Source organism: Mustela lutreola, chromosome 1 (genome assembly GCF_030435805.1).
Source record: "Mustela lutreola isolate mMusLut2 chromosome 1, mMusLut2.pri, whole genome shotgun sequence".
NCBI classification, from domain to species: domain Eukaryota; kingdom Metazoa; phylum Chordata; class Mammalia; order Carnivora; family Mustelidae; genus Mustela; species Mustela lutreola.
Window position 1 is genome coordinate 149,288,329 of NC_081290.1, and position 25,508 is coordinate 149,313,836.

At 41.5% G+C, this 25,508-nt stretch overlaps 1 protein-coding gene and 1 pseudogene across 4 annotated transcripts in view; one reads left to right on the plus strand and one right to left on the minus strand.

Moving 5' to 3' along the window:
* The window catches only part of GAB1 (GRB2 associated binding protein 1), a 125,408-nt gene extending 103,238 nt beyond the window's left edge, over positions 1-22,170 (minus strand). For 2 of the 4 annotated variants that reach the window (XM_059176266.1, XM_059176258.1), the window contains exon 1: positions 22,040-22,170. In XM_059176266.1, coding sequence (XP_059032249.1) covers positions 22,040-22,111 — 72 coding nt within the window. In that variant the 5' untranslated portion in view covers positions 22,112-22,170. Of the gene's footprint in view, positions 1-6,286; positions 6,415-15,005; positions 15,140-22,039 lie in introns of those variants that run through there. The other 2 variants (XM_059176282.1, XM_059176289.1) reach the window with 2 other exon arrangements.
* On the plus strand, positions 22,110-23,109 carry LOC131833046 (uncharacterized; annotated as a pseudogene).
* Positions 23,110-25,508: the final 2,399 nt, after the last annotated feature.

Consider the following 25,508-nt stretch of genomic DNA (forward strand, 5'->3'; position numbering starts at 1 on the left):
GTGGAGGTTGTCAATACTACCACCACCATAAGTTTAACTAACACCCTGCAGCACTAGGAACCCCTGCAAATCTCAGAGAAGGACCTGCATGGAGGAGAGAGGCATCCCAGGGAAGATTTCCACACCCACCATTAGATCCCAGTTTCTAGCTGGGGGCGTAATGGGAAGTGAACACAAGAAGAACATACACAACACTGAAGAGGGACGCACCAGAGGGTCTAGAACACTCACATGAATGCACAGCTTTCATAAAGTAAACAGATAAGGACAGAGGATGCTTTAGAAAACCCAGGAGCCCTTTAACTGGGTTAAGTTAAGCACTATTTGTCAGTTTAACCCAGTACTGTTCAGCCATTAAGAAATGCTCATCACCAAGCTCATGGCAATGTTCTCTCATTATACCCTGAGGAAGGAGGGGAACAAAACTCATCTAGTTACCTTCCTCCTACACTGTTTTCACACTGGGCACAGACAGATGGAAATGGTTCCACCAGTTTGGTTTGCTGGTTTCTGCCTATGTACAAAAGTCATTAGTGGACACAGGCAACATCTACTTTCAGTATCAGACATTTTCAGTATCAGGCGGGATGTCACCTGGAAAAAGGAGTGGTCCTCTGGTCAGGCATTACTACAGTTTCATGTTTATTTCCTGTTACCCACAAGAAAACGGAAATGGCTCGAAAGGAGGCTGACCCTGGGCCACCTGACAGCTGGGGCCCTGGGCTACATCACTCCGCAAGTACTATTTAACTTGTAATGCCATTTAAAATGTTATCACACATTTACTTAGCTTTGCAATTTATAACAAACCTACCAAACAGGACAAACCAGTCTGGATTATATAATATGTAAATATGCCAGCCAGCCAGGGAGCAAGCTGTGGAGCTAGAGCAATGGTTAAATGAGCTAAACCCTCTCTATAACCTGACGGTAGCCTCTTCATTCACATTTCATGGCTAGGCTAGTACTTTATAACTAAATTACGGAGAACACAACAACCAATGAAGATGTTATGTCACTTCACAAATACCACCTAGGAAGTCACTAAAATTAATTAAAAGGGAAACAAAAGTCAATATTTACATTTTACCTAGTTTTTAAAATTTGATGTACCTACTGAATAACTCATATTTAGACCTAAAAATATTAACACATTCTGAAGAGACTATCAGTGATTAGTATCATTCATACCCACACCCACACCCACAATATCAGCTTAAATGTGGGCCTGGTGCCAGAATCAAATTTCACTAGTGTTGTTAGAGGACTTGAATAAATTGTTTGTTTCATGTAAGTACTTGTTTGAGAAAAGGATTTTATATCTACCACCCTCAGAGATGTTAAACATGTACTAAACAGTGAACTAGTAACATTCCATAAGTATTCCTATAAGCAAGAAACTGACACAACAGAGAAGCTCCACAAACACAGAAGAAGTTAATCTTCTATGACAAAAAATGCAAATACAGAAATGATCAAAGGTATTCATTAACCCTACATTGCTTCATGATTACAATCACCTATACATTTTTTCTTTTAAGCAGGCTGTTATGAATCACTAAGGAATAAAAGCTATAAAGACTCAAAGATATATTTATGTATTTAGTTAAAAGTAGATAGTGATTATGTAAATATATAAATAACATACATTATTCACAAAATTACAAGTCAACGAAATTCACCAAAAGCTAGCTGAAATTTAATAACTTGCATCTAGAAATATAAAAGCATATATATATAAATATATGTTGTATATATATAACCTATATTTATATATACATTATATGACTGGCATGTAAAATATAAATAGATATGCTCTTTACAATACCTGCTAAAAATTTAGGACTTCATTTAATGTACCAGGGTTCTTTCCTAGGTTCTCATTAAAAAAAAATTTTTTTTTAATAGCTACACTATATTTGTGTGATTTTAATAAATTGGTCTTAAGGGGCACCTGGGTGGCTCAGTGGGTTGGGCCTCTGCCTTCGGCTCAGGTTCATGATCCCAGGGTCCTGGGATCGAGCCCACATCGGGCTCTTTGCTCAGTGGAGAGCCTCTTCCCCTTCTCTCTCTCTGTCTGCCTCTCTGCATACTTGTGATCTCTGTCTGTCAAATAAATAAATAAAATCTTTAAAATATAATAATAATAAAATAAATTGGTCTTAAGAACCAACTTTGAAGAAATAAAGGGAAAAAAAGCCCTAAGCAGGAAGAAAACCCTCTTTGGTAAGTCTATTAAGTACACATTTGACATATTACTTCAAAATCTTTCACAGGAGCAATGAGACATGGTGTTATCAGGCTGTATCTTTCTATTCTGAAGAGTAAGCAAGAAGCAGGGTTGCAAATTGGCCTAAAAAATGGAAACTACCACACAATGGAAAGCACCCACGGTTTCAACAGGTTGTAGATTCAAATGCCTCCTCGTTACCTTGTCATTCCACCCTGAAAAAAAGCAATCATGGAGAATAGGTTCTATAAAAGCTCCCTGGTGGTTTTCATACTCCCTGACCTGGCCCCCAAAATAAGAACTACAGAGCTAAGCATATGTGCTGCCTCATCTTCTTACCCTTAAAATCTGCTACATCACAATATCCAAGAACCTGGTTTCAGCTTTTATTTCCTTAACTAGTTTTAGAGCCCCAAGTTTTGGTTTCAGCCAGATGGTGTCAACAAAGTTAAAGAAGTATTTCTGGACACAGTTACAGGCCACAAAACTAGAACCTTGTAAAGATCATTTCTGTGCTCCACAGAGCTGAGCCAGGCTGGCATCTTTATGATCTGAGCATCCACAGGACAGAAGTTGACTCTACAGACACCCTAGTTTATCCTGTCTGTCTTGTTCCAGCCATTGGTGTTCACACGATAAGCTTGCAGAAGAGGTTCTCCAGATCGGCCCACAGAAAGAGCTTTAGGACTAATTTTGCAAAAAACAAAGACAGACTGAGTGGGAACTAAATCTAATCCAGGAGACATTATCAAAGGTATTTCTGAAACAAGTCCCAAGGTACATTTCCCCTCCCCGCTCCAAAAATACACAAAGATGGTGGGAAGAGAAGATCTCAAATATCTGCAGAATTTAAAAAAAAAAAATTGTTCTGTTGGGAGAATAAGGGAAATATCCTAAATAGCAACTTCTAAAACGTTTCCTCTCCAAGAAGCAAAAGTAAACATTTTACAGGCTCAAATCTCTACGCTCCTCTCAGAAGTTCCCATTGCTCATCTGGCAAGTATCCAAATAGCCTAGCTTCACTGGCAAGTGTTCAAATACAGTTATTCAAAATATGTTAATGAGGCTAACATGGTGCTTCCACCATGTAACCCCACCCTCCCTTTCTTTGTGCGAAGTGAACCTGTGCAGGTTAAAACAGGCGTGCCAAACACTTGCTAAGTGAGATTACTGAGTGCTGGGTAAACCACTGCCAATTTAAAATAAGCATTTAGGGAGAATGGCTAGTTCAAATGTATGCTGTCTTAAAAAATGGATATTGTGAAGTTCACTCCCACTGCCATATACCTCCACAGGTATGAAACTATAAACACTAATGGTTTACATTCTTTAAGTACCACATTCAAAGTACCTTAAAGGTACTTAAAGTACTTTGCAAGTACTCTTTATTTTTTTTTAAGATTTTATTTATTTATTTGACAGACAGAGATCACAATCAGGCAAAGAGGCAGGCGGGGGGGGGGGGTGCAGGCTCCCCACTGAGCAGAGAGCTGATGCAGGGCTCAATCCCAAGACCCTGGGATCATGACCTGAGCCCAAGGAAGAAGTTTTATTAACCCACTGAGCCACCCAGGCACTTCTGCAAGTATTCTTTTAAAAATAATTTCCCAGTGAAATATTTTTAGTGGTTACACATTGTTCAGATAATAGTAACTGGAATCAAAAGCAGAACTCATAATATTTGTCAGCTAATACACCTACCTATTCAGCAATATCTCTTTAGCCGGATATCAAGTATTCCTTCTGTGTACACAAAGAAATCACAGAGCAACTAGCCAGTCATCTTTGGTTTATATATATTCTAAAAATCTCAAAATTGCCCCCACAAAAATCAGACTAGCTTAAAATTTTCATTCTTCTTTCCTCCTGCCTTCCCAAAAAGCATTTAACATGTTCCTTCATCCACACAGACATTCCACACATAGTCTGAATTTTAAAACTTAGGCCATACAGCTTCATTTTCAGTAGAACAGAAAGTTCCAAAATAATCTCAACATCGCCCAGTCCCTAAGTTAGTCCCCAGTCACCATACCCTACACAGGAAGTCAGGATCTAGTATATTGAGTTTAAAAATTAAAGGGAGATTGGAAGGAAGGTATAAATGGGATTACATACTTACTCAGGGTGACTCATTCTCATATGCTCAAGATTAAACTGAACACTGACTCTATATCACGAAAGAATTTTTTCTCAGGGGCAGACAGGGGCATGGGATTTCCAAATGTACACTAAAGTAGGATCTTCTGTGTGGCTCAGGTGAGCAAATCCCACATAATTAACTTCCTACTACAGAGAAGGAGTAAACATAGGTGAGGTGCACAACCTTTCCAAATGGCGCTGGAATAAAGCCCCTTCAGATGTTTCCCATGCTATAAAGATTAGATGGAGAGGCAAGAGAGACTGGGGTGGCACAACACTGGGACTATAGTTAACATCACTGAACTGTGCACTTAAAAATGGGTAACAGCAAATTCCATTTATTTATTTATTTATTTAAAAGGTTTTATTTATTTACTTACCTATCAGAGAGAGAGAGAGAGCAGAAGCATGGAGAGCTGCAGGCAGAACAGGCAGAACAGGCAGAGGGAGAAGCAGGGTCCCTGCTGAGCAAGGCACCCTATGTGGGACTCAATCCCAAGATTGTGGGATTGAATCACGACCTGAACCAGAGATAGCCGCTTTAACCAACTGTGCCACCCTGGTGTCCCATTAGTAAATTTTATACTATGTGGTTTTTTTTACAATTAAAGATTAAAATTAAAAAAAAAAAAAAAAAAAAAGAGGGATTGGGGTAAATTTACCATATTGCCACTGCTCTGAGAGACAATGAAAATACTCTTAAGAGTGTCCATCTGTTCAAAAGTGATAAATCACAGCAACCTACTGAAAGCAGAGGGGGAGAGTGCATATTGGGAATGGCATTGGGCTGGGCTGGAGCTTGTGCTCCTGTCTATGTCTGCCTGCAGAACCCAGCTGGCCTTGCATTCAGGGTATTTCCTAGGTCCAACTGCCTAGGACCTCATTTTTTCTCATTAGGAATAGGAAGAGCAGTAGAAATTTTTTACCCCCTTCATTACTTCAAGAAAACCTGGTCTTTATCTTTCTTGAGTTATTTTCTTCCCCCTAAGGTTTTCAATAAAAATCTCAAAGAAAATTTATTCTGCTTTGGAAATATATGGTTTAAAAACACAAGAGATTTCTACTGAAAACATACATGGAATGTTTTCAAGGCTAGAACCTTATGTGAAAGATTAAAAATATTTTAATATCCATGTTCCAATTTCCCTCCATAAAAACATATACTGTTTTATATATATATATATATATATATATATATATATATATATATAAAATATATTATATACTTAACATATACTATTTCTCCAACTTAGGAATAAAAGCCAATTTCCTCAAAAATTAAGTATGCACAAAACCTATCATAAAAGAATATCATTAATTGCTAAAGACCCATTAAAATTAGTAAGGAAATATTAAACATTTAAATATGTTTGAGTACTAAAAACTATACCTTAAAACATATAAATAACCAAAGCATCAACATATTAAAATTTTAAGTCAATTCATGTACTTTTCCTATTCAAATATAAGTAAATATAAAATTACCATAAGGCTAAATATATACATTAACTTTAATGATAAATCATATATAAGAAATACTTCTCTTTAGTAACTTATACAAAGGACAATAAATCTGCTTACCTAAGATTTTATAACTTATTTTCCAAGGTGAGCCTAAACCAGAAAATTTTAAGTTAAAATACTCCCACTGAAATCTTATAAGCTATATATTTTTTCATGCTGCAATTGCAGGACTACTTAATGTTATGGTTCTCCCTAAGAGCATTCATCCTTGTTTTCAGCAAATATAAATATTCATTGGAAACATCTATCAATACGTTAAACAACATATGGTTTAGAATAAATTACAGAAAAAAATCTGAAAAAATAGTCAGAAATATTAAGAGACTCCTAAGAAAAAAGGTTTAACCAAGGATATGATTTAAAAAGTACAGGAATGCTAGAAAATAAGGTCACCTGGAATGAAGAGAGCAAGTCGTGAGCCCTGACTTCAATTCTCTGCACACAGTAGAAGTCACAGGAGTCTAGCCTTTCTTGGTTGCCAGAGTAAGTGGTAAAAGTTGGTTCTGGGTCTCCGCGTCGAGCAATAGCTCTTCTCCTCACTTCAGGAGCCAAGTGATTTACTAACCAAACTTACTTGGACTCACAGTGCAATGAGAGGGTGTGGTAGACACTTCATATAATAACAGTAATGATACTCGACACTTACAAGGTAGATGTGGAGATTCTCTAAGATCTTGTGAGCAGACGGGAAGAGTATGTAAGAGGCTAAAGTATTTCTGGGCATTTAAATAAATGGAGAAGAGAGAGCGTGAAGGATGGAAAAAAGAAGGGAGGGAGGAAAGATTAGCAAGCCAGTGAATACGATACCATAATGGTGAAAAGTTTTACAAAACAGTCAGGGTTGCTAGCATGGAAAAACGAACACTTTGACACACGGATGGCCGGAGCAGCATAAAGAATGATTTCATAAAAGCTGATAGCCATCCTTTTGTAAGTAACACCCCAAAACCCTTTTACTTTGGGTGGGGGGCGGTGTCAAGGGCTTTCTGCATTGTAACTGAACGGAATCATGAAGTTCTCTCAAGGAAGTTCCCTTAAGGAACTAATACGCAAAAAAACAGACATAGCTTTCTAGAAATGGAGTAAGTTCAGTAGGAAGTTGGAAATAAAGTACTTTATTCCTTTGCTAGGATTAAAAAACCACTTCCACCTAGTCCACTTCTTGACTAGTTTTCTAAATAGAGTCAGTCTGTCTTGTCCGTCTCTCTTGCTCTCTTTCTCTAAAATGGACTTTAAAATCAAATTTCAGGTCGGGGCGCCTGGGTGGCTCAGTGGGTTGGGCCGCTGCCTTCGGCTCAGGTCATGATCTCGGGGTCCTGGGATCAAGTCTCACATCGGGCTCTCTGCTCAGTAGGGGACCTGTTTCCCTTCCTTTCTCTCTACCTGCCTCTCTGCCTGCTTGTGATCTCTGTCAAATAAATAAATAAAATCTTTAAAGAAAAATCAAATTTCAGGTTTAAAAAGTAGATTAGAATATATACATTAAACACAGATACACAGAGACACACAGAGACTAAAAAACAAAAGAACTTCTTTGGTGCTCTTTTATAAATCAACCACATCTCAACTAACCCAAACTAAAGTGAACCAGACATGAATAATAATGACAGTAGGAAAGAACACTTGAATTTAGAACTTTTCAAGGAAATCTAGATTTTAATAATACGCTCTCAGATCCAATAACCGGAATAACCAGAACTTGTGGTGAAGGGCTAATCCTTCTTCATATCTTTTCCCTTTGACTTAGGCCATTCATAAACTCTTGATTCAGGAATGTACATTCTTTTTTAAATCAATAGTTACATAATACCTTCCTTGATTTAATAATGTCTTCCGAGCAACTCAGTTAGGCACTTTCTCACATTCTAACCTTTCTAAAAATTCCCTTTCACTCTGTCTTCTTCTAAGGTATGTCCCCTTTATGGGACAGTTTGATCTAAATCACTGCTAGAAATAGTAAGCACATAGCAACACAGCATATTTCCCTTATCTCTCAATAGAGAGGCTAAAGTTACTTTCTGAGTTTTGGATTTTGTCTTCCTAGCCCACTCTTCATACACATTTACTTCTACTGGATTTTCTTTCTTCTTCCTTTTTCCCTCCATGCCCAACTAAGGATTTCTCCAAGTATAATTTCAAAAGCCACCTACATCAGAATCAGCAGGGATTTGAGGCAAAAGTGCTTTGGACTTCAGCCTCAGTCTACTAAACAGCAGAAGGTGAGGAGGGCTCAGGAATCCTCACTTTAGAAGTTGCCCAGGTGACTATAATACAGATGGAAGAAGTCTGAGAACCACTGCCCCAAAGCCTGGACTCTTCCCAAAGGACACAGGGACTCGACCAAATAATAAACAAGCACCATTAGAGTATCTGTAAAGAGAGCATTGTGGCAATTCTCTCTTCACCTTCCTTTTAAAAAACAGAGGGAAGAGGCAAGAAAGCATGGAAAGTAGAACATGAGCTGACTATGAGACATCAGCATAAATGCGGACTCGTCAGCCCTGCTCTGTGGCTACTGCCAATTACAGTAGCCAGACCTGCAAGAGGACTGATTAAATGTAATTTATAAAAAGTAAACAAGCTGGGCGGCTTGTGAACAATGAATGGTGATACTGAAGCCAAGAGGTAATAAAAATCATGAATAAACACTTCACATCCCCCTCCCCACTCAGACAACAATTGGTTGTACTCTGGCTAGGATTAGCAGGGGCAAAAATGAATATCTGGGTAATGATTTAAATGACAACAGACCCTTTAAGAGAGATTTTGTCTATCAAATAAACCCTAGTGAAAGTTACACAGCACCAACCTCTTGTGTTCATAAGCTCAGCCACTTCAATGACTATTCTTCTTAGCCTTACTGAGGTTAAAAAAAAAAAAAAAAAAGTTTGGTGCCAGTGCTACAACACAATCCTACAGTTGAAATATAGTTGGCCCTTGAATAACATAGGGGCTGGGAGGCCAATCACCCATGCAATCAAAAATCTTGCATATAACTTCTGACTCCCCCAAAATTGAACTACTAATGGCCTCCTGTTGACCAGAGAAGACTTATCTATAAAAGTCAATTAACCCATACTTGATATGTTTTATGTATTATATATTGCATTCTTACAAGAGTACTTTTTTCTTAATTTTTCTGGTATTCTAGGTTTCTTGGTTACCTGGTTCATCTGTGAGCTTTTCTTTCTCTTTCTTTTTTTTTAGGTGGGAGGGGCAAAGAAAGAAGGAGAGAGAGAACCTCAAGCAGGCTCCATGCCCAACACAGAGCCTGCTTGAGGGCTCAATATCACAACCCTGACATCCTGACCTGAGCTGGAGTCTAAAGTCAGACACTTAAAGGACTAAGCCACCAAGGTGCCCCCGTCTCTGAGTTTTTCAAATTGTTGCAAATCTCCAAAACATTTTCCATTATACTTAATGAAAAAAGTCCACATCTAAGCGGACCAAATCCGCATTGTTCAGGGGTCAAGTATATAGCTTTTAATGGACACGTAGGGAAAGAAACTAAATAATAAGCATACAGAAACTAAGCTTTGTGAAGAATTTCTCTACATTAAGGTTTCTCAATGTCAGCACTACTGTTACTTTGGGCTAGATAATTCTTTGTTGGAGGCATCCCTGCCTCTGACTAGCAGCCCAAGTACCCCTGCTGTGACAGCTAAAAATGTCTCCAGACATTTGTCCCCACAAAATTACCCCACACATCCATTAAAAACCACTGCTGGATACGGAAGCATCATGAAGAAAAGTTTGTATTAATAAAATAACTCATACAACATATTTCTGACATCATAAGAAAACTCACAATTTCTTTTAAATATATATATTTTTAAATATATATATATAGTACATATATATTATATATACCTTTTGAGTATATCACCCTATCTTCCATATATTTTTTCCATTACTAGGAGCTAAAATACAAAATCTTAATATTGTTTAAGAAGGTATCCAAGCCATCACAAAAGGGGCACATAATAAAATAACTGGGGGTAGGCCCAAAGTATTTATGCCCATTTAACAAAGCCAACATATCCATCAGGCACAGAAGGCACAATGCCCATGAGAAGTGTTTTTATATTAATTTATTTTAAAGTCAGGATAAAAAATGAATATAACAATAACAATACCAGCTTGGAACTTACTCATCTTTATAGTGACACACTTGTAAAATACAACTTTTATTCTTTTTTTTTTTTTTAATAGAGGAAGGGAAGCCCATGAAGGCAAAAGTACCTGGGGTTCACTAGGCACCATATGGCCCCACTATCTGAATGGGTAGTAAGCAATTAAAACAAGCATGTATGATCAGGTGTGACAGGCACCATGCTATGGAAACGGAAGAGTATCAAAGGAGGATTAAACAGATGCTGGCAACCCACTGTGTCTATGTGTGAGAGTGGTGGGAGTTCAAAGGAGGCTTCAGGGGCAGAGAACAAGCAGAAGTTAGCCTGGTTGTGCTGGCAGATGGGAGGACCAAAAATTCTGGGAGAAGAAGAGAGCAGGGCAAAAGCCAGACTGACAGATGGATCACAAGACCAGTGTGGGATGTGGAAGTTCAGAAGAGCTGAAGGAGAGTGCGAAGGTAGCAACAAATACTACGGGAGGCCCACAAGGGCACCCCATCACAATGGGCCTTGCAAACTGAGAAGAGGTTTGGGCAAAGGCCAAAGGAACTGCTTAGAGTAGCTTCAAACTGGGAGCGGTATGCTCAGATTTGTGTTCCCGAAGGCCACTCTGGCTGCCTTAATGAAGACAGTTTGGAAGAATGGAAGGAGAGAGGCCACTGGCTACTGCCTCAATCCAGAAGTGAGATTGAGAGAGATCATGCACATGCATGCAGGGGGATGAGTAAGGAGTTGGGGCAGTGGAAGAGGACGAAAAAATCTTAAGCAGGCTTCATGCCCAGCAGGGAGCTCCACAAGGGGGGCTGGATCTCACAACTCTGAGATCATGACCTCAACTGAAACCAAGAGTTGGACGCTTAACCAATCGAGCCATGCAGGGGCCCCTTAAAGAGATATTTGGGAGGTAAAACTGATAGGACTTGTCACTGGGTATGGAGAATGAAGGACAGATAACATGAAACACCTCTGCACAAGTGATGGTGGAGGCACTGACTGAGGGAACTCCAGGTAGAGGGAGTGGATAAGGCTGGCTGTGGATATGCTGGGGCTGGATTGCTGTGGGGGATCTAGGTAGTTATGGATCTAAGCAGTTAGATGTGGACTGAGAAACAGACTGAGATAACACCCTTGAATCATCATCGTATGATTCAAGGCCATTTAAGATCCAGAGGGGGGGGCACCTGGGTGGCTCAGTGGGTTAAGCCTCTGCCTTCAGCTCTGGTCATGATCTCAGGGTCCTGGGATTGAGTCCCACATCGGGCTCTCTGCTCAGCAGGGAGCCTGCTTCCCCGACCCCCACCTCTCTCTGCCTGCCTCTCTGCCTACTTGCAATCTCTCTCTCTCTTTGTGTCAAATAAATAAATAAAATCTTTATTAAAAAAAAAAAAAATCCAGAGAAGGGCTTTAAAGGTTAGGGGAAAATGCAAGGTTATAGTGTAAGTTTATAAGAATTCTGCAGAAACTGAGAGCCAGACCTTTTATCAAATTTTCAAAGGGATTCCTGAACTCACATATTTTGAAGCAGCAACTCAACAGCATGAAATGGGAGACAAGGCCCACGCAGTGCTGCTACTAGAATGCTGAAGAACTCCCATACATAAGAAGACTAGAGCCCAGTATTAGGAAAGCACGGAAAGAAGATTTTGAGAAGAGAGACTGGTTGTTTCTCCATCAATGTAGTCAGGAGATCCATGAAAAGTTAGAACTAAAAAGTTCAAATCTAGTTCTGCTATATCTGGCAACCAGGAGGTCATTGGGGACCTCAGAGCAAACTGTTTAGAAAAGGATACAGACTCTATTCCATTAGGAAATGAGCAGCAGGTGGAAGCAGCCAATTGTACAAAACCCACTCAAGAATCTGGCTGGGGGTGGGGTGCCTGGGTGGCTCAGTCGTTAAGCGTCTGCCTTCGGCTCAAGTCATGAGAGTCCTGAGATCCCAGGGTCCTGAGATCGAGTCCCACATTGGGCTCCCCACTCAGCGGGAGGCTTGCTTCTCCCCCTTCCCACTCCACCTGCTTATGTTTCTTCTCTTGCTGTCTCTCTCCCTCTCTGTTAAATAAATAAATAAAATCTTAAAAAAAAAAAAAAAAATCTGGCTGAGGGCACCTGGCTGGCTCAGTCAGCAAAGCATGCAACTCTTGATCTCAAAGTTGTGAATTCAAGCCCCACACTGGGTACAGAGCCTACTTAAAAAAAAAAAAGTCTGTCTAGGGAAGGGAAGGAGGAATAGAAAGAGTCTCATTCTAGCTCCTGCTTTGAAAATAGAATCCATTGTTTAAGATCCTGGTGAGAAATCTCTAACCACCTTCAGTAAGACTTCTCAGAGTCCCTTCTGCTAAATTCTTCTAGAGTCTTATCTCGAATGTCACTGATCATAATATAATTTGCAATACTAAGTGCATCCTATGTAGCATATAAACTCCCCAAAAATGGAGACAGCCTCTTGGTCCTCTTTTTCTGAATTCTTCACAGTATTTTTTCATAGCAGGCATTCCCTCAGTGACTGGAGGGATATGAACCAAGGGATGAGAGATCTGGCTCTGCCAGAACAGCTAGTTAACATGTAGGACCTGGGACAAATCAGTTAGTCTCCCAGAGGCTAATTTTCACTCCTTATAAACAGTGGAGGTTGGATTCTTGACTAGGGAAGAAGGAGATCCGTGTAATTGGGAAAGATACTTAATATAGCTTGTTTTGGTAATGTAAATCATAGAAAGAAAAACTGGATTAAAAAGTCAAAAGACAGCCAAATGACACATGAAAGAGAAATGGGTTAGAAACATTGAAAAACACTGTACTAGACGATCTATAATTTTAGGTTTAAAACTGTATTATTATCTGGTCATATTGTTCAAGAGATCATGGAAAGTATCACTCAGTACCTTTAGACACAGAGAACAAATGCCATCTTTGTCCTTTGGAAACTAATATCCTATTACAAACACTAAAAAATGATAACTGAAGCCATAATTTTCTTTGTAAACAGATCGTGTATATGTACCTTCTACTGTGTATACTGTGGGTCATTATGAAAATCACCTGGAAAAATATATCAAATACAAAAATATATTATGATTGCTTTTCCTTTTTTGACTACTTACTTAAGTGAAGAAAAAGGAAAAAAGGAATACTAATCAAAAGCACCAGTTTAATTTTGCACCCTGTTCTTCGGAGATAAATGACCTATATACCCAGTGAAGATTACTCAGAAGGCTTTTGGTTTTATGTAACAGCATCACTAGGATCAAATTACCTCCCCAAATACTTTGCATTCTTGTTCAGTATTTCCTTCTACCTTTTCTCAACACTTTAAACATTCAAATCTGAAACTGTCAAGGAGAACTTGTAAAATTTAATACTCCTACACAACTTTGGGGTCAATTATAACGTTGCCGGAGGGAAGGGGGTTCAAATAATACCTCCTTAACTGAATGAGGTGATCATTCCTCTTCAAGATCTACCTAACGCCATTGGAATTCAAAACACTGGAGGGAGCATTTTACCAAGTGTTTCTCTTTCAAGAGTGGAAGATTAAAAGTTCTCTTGCACTAATCAACTGGTCATCCCTCCAACTAGAAGCACTTTCATCTTGGCTGCTGTGACTCTGTCCAAGGCATTAATGGGAATATGTGATGGATCTGAATTGAGAAAGCACACCAGGTACTTAATTCTTTAATCAGGTAGTCATCTGGGGAGGAGTTCTGTTACTCGGAAAGTGGCCTGACCACATTTCCCAATACAGTAGTAACTTAAAACTGCATTTCAGGAGAAGAAAACAATCTACATGGTGGAACATTATTACTCCTAGTCTTGATTAGCACATTACAGGGTCAGAAATAACTCCCCCCTTTTAGAGAAAAGATGAAAGAATGTGTGTGTAAAGATTCTAACACAAATACTCTGTGATACTGGTGGCCAGGCTTACATTACAGAGAGAGAAATGAAAACAAAGAGAAAAGAGCAAGAGGGTAGATAGAGATCCACGGGACAAAGAGTGCTTTTACCTTTCTCCCACTTAAAAAAAAGTTAGCAAATAAAATGTTATAGCAACTAGGTAACTGATGTACTAAAAACAAAAAATAAAGGGGCCCCTGGCTGGTTCAGTCAGTAGAGCATGGGACTCTTGATCTCGGGGTTATGAGTTCGAGCCTCACACTGGGTTTGGAGATTACTAAAAAAAAAAAGTAAGTAAACTAAAAACAAAACGAAAATAAAAACAAGAACAAGAACAACAGATTGAGTCCCCAACCTTCTCCTCAGAGCTAATGTCCTATGTCCTCATTTCACAAAAGCAAACCTTGACTAAAATTATATTTACCTGCTTCCATCATGTATACTAACTAAATATCTATAGGCAAATGACAAATATTCGACTCAACCAAGCAACAGGAAAGTAATGTACAAAGCCACGGTGTCAACTGACATTTTCCCCCTTCTTCAGACTATGGCTGCCCCCCCTCACTTTTCTCTTGAAATGTAAAATGGAATGTTGATGTTTTCTTTTTTCATGTGTGGCGTTCCTAAAGAACGCATAAAACTGTTTCCAAAAAAAATTTAAACCACACAAGTCAAAGAAAAATAAAAAAAGGAAAAGAAAAACAATGAACAGGATAGTTAAAGCAAAGTTTAATATTTTTCTTCCTTTAAAAAAAAATGACCTAAGATTTTTACATTGAAAAGAAATATTTGGACTCTCCGTATATTGTTTTTAATTCATGGAACAATGTAGCTATTTGTTTATTTCCCTTTAGGACTTTTTTTTTTCTTTTTGAACACAGGGAATTATTTAGGCCAAGTATGAATTCAAAGTAAAAAGTTGAGAGAAAAAAGAAATACCACCATAAGAAAAACTCATGGTGAATTTGGCATTCTTTCCAGTATATAAAAATAAAACTCAGTTTAGAAGTATGATAAAAATTTCTGAAATACACATAGAGATGAGAACAGTTAAATGGTAGAAAAAATTTAAGATAACTCACATTTCCCCTTCTAGAAGCTCTATTTCGTGCAACTTACATCTTCATGTGCAGTTTGCATAGAGCAGCTCTGCTAAAAACAACCACATGGAAAATTTTTGTTCCAGATAATACTGCAGGACAGGGCTTGGCAGCTACAAGTTGTAATCAGAACGTTTCAAGAGCTAATGTAACAGAGATAACAACCAAACATGCGTTCGGTGCTCAGCGGTAACTACTTTTCACAAAGCAGGCTGCAAGAGGGTCAAAAGCTGTTTGGTTCTACTTCATGTGCCTTCAGCAATGAGAATTATTCTCTTCAGTTAGAGAGTTTTGCGCCTATGAATAAAAGAACTGCTGAAAATATAAAAGATTCCCTTTTCCAGTTCAGGCATTCTTATATTATTTAAGGGGCTTACACATATAAGCTTGGAATGGTCAAAGTGACTAAAGTGACTTTTCCCAGTACTTCCACAGGCCTGAACTGCCACCTCCTATTCTGTAAGACTCCCTGCCATATACTTGGCAACTGAAGAGGCTACTTATTTAATGGATGTGGAAATCCACTGTACAAAGAACCACTTTTCCCCAGGAGTAATCTGAAGAAGAAAAGAATGCTAATTTTATTTGTGCTTGTAGCCAAAGAGGAGAGAATAAAGAAACCTGTGACTTGATAAGTTTCCTGTACTCAAATCCCTAGACTGAGATAAAAGGACTCACAGAAATGTTGTGACTTCAAGCCAAAGTTCAAATGGCAAACTCAGATGAAGCTCTAACTTCGTGGAAATTAGCCACCATGTTAATTTGAGGAATGTGAAATGAGAGAAACCTCTCCATCAACAGTCAGAGGGGGTTTAATGAGACCCAATGGTGTTATTCTCTTTCCTCCAACACTAGCTGGCACTCACACAGCTGGGCTAAGATGGCTTCCAAAGTCCAAAATAAGACACTAGCCCAAGGGAGTGCTGGCCCTCCTGCTGGAACTCAGGAGCAAATGAATCAAAGGCTCTTTTATTCTCCCTCCCACCAGAACATGCTCCCTCTCTGTTGTAAACTAAATGCTTGCCAGAATGAATTATTTAGCTCAAAACAGACATAAAGAAATTCTTAAATAACACATGTCCCTTGGAATTTTAATAAGTTCAGGTGACCAAACAAGTTGTTTTGTTTGCTTGTTTCTTGTCTGACACATAATATTCACTTGTGGTCAGGATCCCATCAGGAGCAATAGGTCATGGCAGAAACAGAAACTTCTCAAACCACACTTTACAGCTGACATCCAAACTCCATGCTTGAAACTTAGGTGTTCTGAAGCTGTTCTCTTCCCTAGGATGTCTAAACTCAACACAAAGTCTTTGTTCTTCCTTTAAAACCAGGCTTCCCTTGGGATTTACTATTTCTGCCAGCAGGACCTCAGTTCTTCCAAGAACAGAGCCTGAAAAGTCGTTTGTGGATCCTCCCCTGGGAGCCCCCTCCCATTCGCCTCCCAGTTTGAACTCTTAAGCAATTATAGACTGAATCATTCACCTGGCAAGTAATCATATATGGTCTTATAACATATGCCTTGTAAAACGATTTAAATGTAGGTGCATTTACAGCTTGTCTTCACAGATAGATTAGAAACTCCTTGAGGGTAGGGAGCAGGCCTTTCCCTCCACTGTATTCCACACATGACACATTACAAAAGCTCCAGAAATACTAGTTGATTTATTCAGTCAACAGATACTGGCACTTCTATTCTGAGCCAGGCACAGCGCTGGGTACTGGAGACACGAAGACACTGTGACACTCAGGGCAGCAACTTCACAGCCTTGTACGCAGTGAGCCTGTGTTCTATTAAGGCAAATGCTAGAGAGTCCCCAAACTGCTTAAGCAGTTCCTCATACATTCACTAAACTATTTAAAATGAGCAAGAAATTAAAATTTATTTCCCAAAAAGGAGGCTTCTAATAAGAAGCTCCTCCCCTTTGCCTCTCACTTCCAAAGAAATGTCTATGGAAGGTTAAGCCACAAGAGAATTTAGAATCTAGATCTGCATGCCCCTTCCCCATTTTACAGATGAGGAAACTGAGGGTCAGAATGGTCAAAGAATCACCTAGATAAGGCAAAATCAATCTAATCCTGCATCCTGACACTCAGTCCAGGATTCCTTTCACAGTAGCTCAATTTACTTCAAATCCCTCACAAATAAAGTAGTAGTCTACCTGCTGTGATGTGCCTTCCCCTATGTTAGTTTCTGTAAGAAAATTAGGAGTTATAGCACTCAATGTTTTGAATCTATCATTCTTAAACTTCCTCGATCTGCAAATTACCAAGGCCTTATCTATATATTTTTATGTTAACTACAAAATATGGAATTCTACTGGGGCACCTGGCTGGCTCAGTTGGAAGAGCATATGACTCCTGATCTCAGGATCATGAGCTAGAGCCCCATGTTGGGTACAGAGATTACTGAAAATAAACTTTAAATAGATACATACATGTGGAATTTAGTCATAAAAAAGCTTCGATGCTTTATTTTTAAAGCAGGCTTAATAACTACACAACACACTGAGATAACCAATTCAGCTGTCAACAAGATTATCCAAGTATAACTCTTATCATATTATTGTATTTTGATCAAAGATGATCTTTTTAAAAAACTTAAAATCAAATTTTCAAAATAGCAGAATTCTAAAACTACTCTCCAAACTGATACAACTTTCTAATGATAATTTTAAATCCCAAAGAAAACAATCAGATTTAGGAATTCAGCAAGTTTTACATGGAGAGTTTTATACTCATCATTAAGTCCAGGCATAATGAAACAATTAACAATCAACTATCAACCACCTATCATGAAGGCTTAATGTAATTAGTAGTTGATGATCTTTGTTAACAGAAACAGTGTTCCTGCCACAGGAGAAAAGGTAAAAAGAAAACATTAGGAATCTGAATGGACATTTACTATCCTGAGGTTTTCAAGAAAAAAATTACTTCAACAGAATAATTATGGTCCTTCAATCACTCAGTAAAAGCTTCAGAGAGTCCCTTTACTGCTACGAGTAATTAAAAAAAAAAGTACAGAAGAGTTTACAGACCATATCACAATCCCATTTGCTGTAGTGGCACTACTGAGCAGTGACCTAATGCTTAGCACAGATCCTGGGCAGTCCCTGAACAAGGAGATGCTAACTCTGCCTGCTTGTGCTCCTGTCCTCCATGTAAGATGTGAGGTGCCCACCCAGAGAAAGAAGCTATTTCTGTTTCTAGGCCCATTTCCAAAACCAGGGGCATGTTCTGGAAGTCCAGACAAGAACCATCCTATAAACTGACAGCTGAAGAGTGGAGCCCAAGCTGGGTGCAGATTCCAAACCAGAGAACTGGCCGAGGTCTTGCTCCCAGACTGGCTGGCAGCTCACAGGCCACCTTGGTCTAGCCTCAGAAGCAGGTTCTCCTGCTGAGATTACACACCTGCCCAATGCTGACAGCTGGGCCATGGAGGAGCCCGAACCTGGTGTCCAGACTTGAGGCAGGCCACAGGGAAGCTCCTCCTGCAGAGATATGGTGATAGCCAGCTGGCTTGAATCAATCCTTTGTTTTCAGACTTACATTTCATCTTGGCTGAAATTTCAAGTAGTGATGAAAATCCTACCATTATTTCAAATAGCTGATTTGTCTTTAAATAACTTCTTAAAAATCTGAGCACCACTGTTGAGTGCATACTACCAAGAGTTTACTTGTTTTCTGCAACCCTAGTGATGGTGATCTGTATATGTTTCCACTGAGGTCCTTAAAGTGAAAAAGCAGCTGTTTAATATACAACATGGGAAAAAAACAAAACATAGTGGTAGCAAAATTGAAAGAAAGCATGAACATTTTCACCTCCACTTTAAGTAGACTTCAAAAAATTCAGAGGATGAAATACATAGAAGAGGTTCTTACCCTTCTGCAAATAGATAGAGAAAAAAGTAAAAAGAGATGAAAAGGCTAGAAAATATACACACTATTCCAGACTTTCTCTTTTCATGTCCCTTTCACTCTTTCTAGGAAACTTAAGAAAAGCTTTCGTACCAGAGGAACACACTAGTGTGCAAAGAAAATGCTGTGTGAGTTGACTATGAAATAGTGAACATAAAAAGGAGTTGTAAATGGAATGCACTGAAGCCATAACATGAGATGACTTTAAAGATAAAAACTAAAACAATTTCTTGTCATGTAAAAGCCCTTAAGTACCATCTTAATCGTTTGGACTACCCTATAAATACTGTAAACAGTGAGACAACTGTTGAAATCCCATGGGCCAAATGCTCCCCAAAAGAATCAATGTCCAAACTCCCTAACATCTCATTAACAATCTCAATACCATTCATCCAAGATATCTTTTCACAGCAAATTCATTCATTAAAAACCATTATCAAGCAACATTTTGTCTGCTGGATGGCCAAAAATGTTTCCTTTTACCCTTTATTTTCATAAAGATTTTACATGAAAAGAAAACAAGAATCGGAAATGGATGAATATATGCATGCCTTTGAGGGTCAAAGCTGCTTTAGCAAAAACAATCTGAATTGGACATCAAAGCCTAAAGATCGATAATCTGGAAATGTCAAAAAACTTCTGGGCAACCAACTTGACAGCTAAACTATAAGATAGTCCTCATTCTAACTTACAATACTCTAGTCATCCTCTGGGACCCCTTAAATTCTGGTAGCCACCCTGCACACTGTTTTCCTGGGCCATATCCATGTATAAAGAAAACACTAGTACTCAGCCAGGCAAGAAAAACACCACCTCCTCCAAGCTGTTGGGCATATTCTTCCCCCTGCTGAAAACAGTTTAGGGAGCCCGCTATCTCTCAAAAGTATCCCTATGGTTTCAGACTACAATGAGCTTATTCCTCAAAACATCTATTTAAAAAAAAAATAAATAAATAACAGTCAGCTTTGGCAAAAGATCTGAAACCACTTTATGCTGTTGGCTCATTTCACATATTGTCTCATTTCTCTGAAAACTCAGAAAGCCACTTGGAGGGCTTATGTTTCTTTAGCCTACGCATCTTATCCCCCAACTTGCTTCTTCCTTGCATTCTCAACTAATATTCACAGACTCCTAGAACGTTATAAACTGAAAGGAGCTTTAAAGATGACTTAGTCTGAGCTCCACTTGAACTAGATGAGTCATTAACCTTTTATAGCAGTTAGGCAGATCTGGGTTCAAATCCTATGGCACATTCTGGTTACTGAAACTGTTTTCTCATTTGTAAAACAGAGATAATACCTACCTCATAAAATTGTTGTAATGAGCAAATGAAATAGTACATATTTGGGGGTGCACTTTCCATTTTATTCGTCCTTGCTAAGACAATCTTTTCGGCCGATTTTCTTCTTAAATTATATAACATTAAATTGCAAACCCACTAGGCAGGGCTTCTTTCCCGCTATATTTTCTAATCTTATGATGCCTTGTCCAGGGGCAGGCATCTTTTGAGAGAGCCATAAACCAACCATGTGAAAGAATGTGTTACGCCTCTAAAATCACTACTTATTTAAGCAACTCTACTGTCTTTTAGTTTCCTCCTAGAACTTCGTTAGGTCCACGTGTTTTCTAAACTGTGCCTCTCAAAACAAATTCACCTATCTCTCTACTCCCTATTCTCACACACGTACAACCTTTTTTTTTTTTGGAACTAAAGAACTCAGTAAACAACGGCCCCCCACAAATGTTGGAAGAAAGTTGCATCTCTATCAGAACATTCAGGAAACTCTGATAAGTAAAGAGACAGGATCTGGAAGGGTTCAAGTTTCTTAGGATGTGTGGCATCAAATTCTTAAATAAGAATTACTTGTCTATAACAAATGCCGGCAGAAAGTGAACCAGAAACTCTCTGGTGAGTCGGTGCAGTTAAACACTGCACTTCATTCACTCCACTATCCAAGCAGTGACTATTAAGATTAATTTGGGTCCTAATACTGGGTGTAGATATTGTTCAACAAGAAGTAAGTTCCATTGGAAGTGCCGGCTCCTGACAATAGATTTGTATTTAAGGAGGCACATATTTGGTTTTGAAAACACATTTTACTAGAAAAATATTGGTTCCATACGCCGGGACAAACGTCATTTCTTTCCTTTGCAGAGGGAAGCGACGAAAGAACCAACGGGCGAGAAGGGGTAAGAATCTAGACCCCTGAAGAAGGCATAGATTTCCACCAAAGTGAGGTTGGTTCTTTCAAGGAATATTTTTCCTAACAGCTAAAAATGGTTTAACACATAATCAGCATCTTGTATCAATTACACCAATGCCATTTAAGGAACCCTGGTGGCCTGGGAAAGGACCGCAACACACAGAAATCCTACGGGCCTCAGCTGTCCCCCCTCCTGCGAGGCTTGACAGCGCGTCCAAGGCGCCCAAATACCAGCCGCCAGGCTCCCCCCAGCGCCCTCCTCTCGCAGCAAACTGCCAAGGCGCTCGGGCCAAACCCCGCCGTCCCTCGATTCAAAACCGCGAAAATGCGAACCCTGCTAGGCAAACGGCAGGGCGCGTAGTTAACTTTTCTTTCCCTTTTGCACGGATATGAGATGCTGGTTTCTAATACCAACTTCTCAGGTCCACAGTCCACTGTGGCCCGCACCTCGGCGGGGGAAGACGAGATGAAAGCGCCGACCGAAGAGAGAGCCGCTGAGTTCTAAAACCTCACTGGTTTCTCGGTTGCGGGAAATTCAGTGTTCAGCAGCCCCATGATGATCAAACGCGGACATAAAGAAAGAAGAATGCTATTCCCTTCACCTCTGCTGCCAGTAGTAAAAACATGCAGCAGGCATTAGGTGGAAATCCCGGGCCCTCCCACGGGCCGATGAGGCCCGCACGGCAGGCCGTCTGGAAGCTGGAGGAAGAAAGTTAGCCGGCCAAGTGGAGGGAGGCCGGGGCGTGAGCTCTACAGCCTCGGTGCCCGAGCCTGCTGGGGAAGGCGCCGAGGGGAAAGAGATGGGGGACTAAGTTGAAGAGCCCGCCCCGCGCGCGGCCGGGGCAGCGGTGCGGACGGGGAGGCCCAAGGAGAGGCGGCCGAAGCTCTACTTACATAACGCTTCAACTTCTTCTCCGGGGGGGACTTGCGGAGCCATCCGGAGCAGACCACTTCGCCGCCGCTCATGGTGCGCGCCTCTCCGGCTGCCGGCCGGGCAGCTGAGGGGCGGGCGGGCGCGCTCCCGACACAGCCGACGCCCGCCGGCAGCGCAGCGGCCAGAGCCTCGCTCCTTCGAGGCGCAGCCGGGGCCGGACGGGACGCGCGGGCTACGCGCCGCGCTGGCTGTGCGCGTCCGAGCGTCTCCCACGCGGGTCCGCGGACGGTGAGCAGAAGCTGGCAGCGTCTCCAAGGCCGACACCTCGGAGCCGGGGCAGCTGTCGGGCCGAGGGCGTCCGGGCCTCCCTTCAGTGCGCCAGCCTAGCCGCCAGGCGCGCCGTCCCGCCGGCCGCTTCAGCAGCGCTCCGGCACAGCGAGACTCTGCCCCAGCACGGAGCCGAGCCTCGGTCCCCTGCGCTCCGCCCCCTAAGAACAGGACCTCCCCGGGCGCTTTCCTAAAGACACTACGTTGCACGCGCGCGCACACACTCTCTCTCTCTCACACACACACACTCACTCACTCACTCACACAATGCCCCCGTGCGGCGCCCACTCCGGATCGCCCCTTGGTTTCGGTGCGCCCGGCGCGATCCTCCCCTTCCTCCTCCTCGGGAGAGGGTGGGTCACTTCTCCGCGGCGCCCGGGAAAGAGCGGGGGACGGACAGAGGGAAAACGGAAATCGCGAGGGTCTCGTGCGGGCTCAGGGCAGGTCCTGGGCTACGCAGGGAGCCGCCGTGGTGGCAGCGAAACGCGGGGCGTCGCTGGGCGGCAGGAGCTGGGCAGGGCGCAAGTCCCGCGGGAGGGTGGGTCCGCTCTCGCCGCCGCCGGAGAGGGCGGGGAGCGGCGGAGGAACCAGGCACTCGGCGCTTGGCTTCGAAGAACGATCCCACTGTCCCGTCCCCTCCCGCTCTAGCGCCGCTTCCCCGGCCGCCGGGCGCGCGGTAGGCTCAGAGCGGCCGAGCCTCCCCGTTCCCTCTCCCTTTCCTCCTTCCCCTCCCCCGTGCGGGCCGGCTCCGGTTTCTGCCTAGACTTTCTCTGAAACTCCGGCGGAGCGCTTCCAGCCAAAACAACAAGGGCCGGGGGCGGAGGGAGCGGACGGAGGGAGGGAGCGGGAGTCCGAGAGGCACCCTGGGATCTGTAGTTCGGGAAGCTGGAACGGGGTCCTCGGCAGCCCTGCCGCGGCGGCGGCGGCGGCGGCGGCGGCGGCGGCGGGGCCGGAGCCCCCAGCCGGCACCTGGCGGGGGAAGGCGGACGAAGCCTTGGCGAGACCAGGGCCGCCGGGGCTCGGGCCCTGGGAAGACTGAGGAATGTTCGAGTATCAGTTTGTGGTTTGCCATGTATCAGTTCAGAGTTTGTAGTATACACAAGATCAGGGGTTAGGGGGGTGGGGGCTGGGGGGTTCTCTACTTGACAGCCTGCAATCAAAACGGGAGGCCGCGACCCCGAGGATCCGGGCCAGGGAGACTTAAGGCCCGGGACCAGAGGAGAGAGGGTGAGGGGGCAGCGCGCGCCGGCGACTAGCCTGCTGGGGAGGTCGGGCCCGACCTACCCGGGCTGGCGTGGACGGGTCCCCGGAGCAGGCCTGCCAGGGCGGTAGGGGCGCTTAGTGGGGCCAAAGCATTTGACTGAGTCTTTGTGTGGGACATTTGGAAGTCTCACACTCCCGCCGTTTGTTGCCAGTTTCTTCCACTTGACGTTGTATTTGTTTAAAATCTACCCTTGGAATGTTGGTCTAGAACAGGGAGCATTACTGGATGTCCTACTTCTATTTGCCTACTTGTGTGTGTGTTACAATTATGACTCCGGGTCCTGAGCTTACCATTGTCCTATAATAGAAATATCTTTCCCAATTTACTTATGAAAAACAAAGCCCCAAAACAATCTTCAGAAGGTAATATAAAGAATCAGATGAAAGTGCTCAAAATATTAGGAGGTAAGTTAAGACGGGCATTTGCTTATTAACACGGCATTCATATTCAGGAGTTCCTCTCAGTTTGAAAAAGTGCGATTGCAGTTAGGTGCTGGGGTAGCGACAAAGATCCCTGCACTCAGGAGGTGACATTCCTGTTGTGGCATAGGATCTTAAAGAAAAGGTCAACAGAAGTACAGATTGTGATAACTGTTGTGCCCTGAGGCAAACAAATATAGTAAAGTGAAAAAATAACTGGGGTGGGCTCAGTCAGATGGGGTGAGAGGTGAGACTCCCTTGAAGAGATATTTAGATGGAGATTTGTAAGATATTGTGAAGAGAGACTCCCAAGACTTGTTTTATGAAAAGATAAAAGGGATAAGCTTGACCAGGGCAGAGGGAAAGAACTAGCAAGGGAACTTGTTGTTTTTCTTAAATTTTAAGGCTTTTTAGAATGCCAGTGATTGTCATTTTTACAGCAGCTAATAAACCAGAGCAATTCTTTTAAGTGTGTGAATGCAAATTTTGTCACAAGTCCAAAGGAAAATAAATCATTGAATTTGTTTTCCACTTCTCCCATAGGAAGTGTGTATGTACACTGAGTCAAAAGCATTTATAATTAACATTCATAACATTCAGATTAGTTCACTGTTGGCTTTAGAAAATTCATCACTGTCTCCACTCCTGTTATAAAGCCTTTCTAATGGAAAATTATAATATATCTTGTACTACTTAGCTTTTGGAAGTTCCAGTAATCTTTTTGTTATTTCAAATAAGAGATTCAGTTATCTCATTTCTATGAGATAGAATATTTGAAGAAATCTTTAAGTATTTTCCCTGTCTTCAACTGTGTTGTTTTAGATTTGTATTAGATTTGTTTTAGATTTGTATTAGATCAAATAAGGGTCAAAGAGAGGATGAAGAGAAATACATCTTTGTGTATGTATTTTAGAAAGGAAATGTGCATTATTTTAACATTACATGCCATTTTTAGATTATCTGTGCAATCACATTTTATATCTTTATACATTAAAATGTATGCCAGAAATAGCTATCACACATAAGAATCTTAACTTCCTTTCACACAACAAATATTTATGTGCAAGTCCCTGAGGACCTAAGATGTGATAAGGAGGGAAGCCAGACCTATTCTTCCATTCCTCTATCCTGGAGAAACACATTTTACAGATAATTAGCCCTGTAAATTCTACAGTACAGTCAAATGTGGCGTGAAATGGTGTGAAAGAAATATAGATAGTTTTATTTGGGCATATAACCGGAGGCTCTACCCCTGAGAGGAGAACGTATAGGTTGGGATACACTTCCCTGAGGAAAAGACTTTTTAAGTGGAGATCCTCAGGTTGAGTGGGGTTAGCCTGGTAAAGTAGCAGAGAGTATTCCAGACAGAGGAACTACTAGGTATACAAGTCCTCAGTCTAGAAGGAGCTCTCAAGGACCTGGATGAAGGCAGTAGTGAGGCAAGTGAGAGGGACATTGGACTGGGTGAGGTTACAGGTA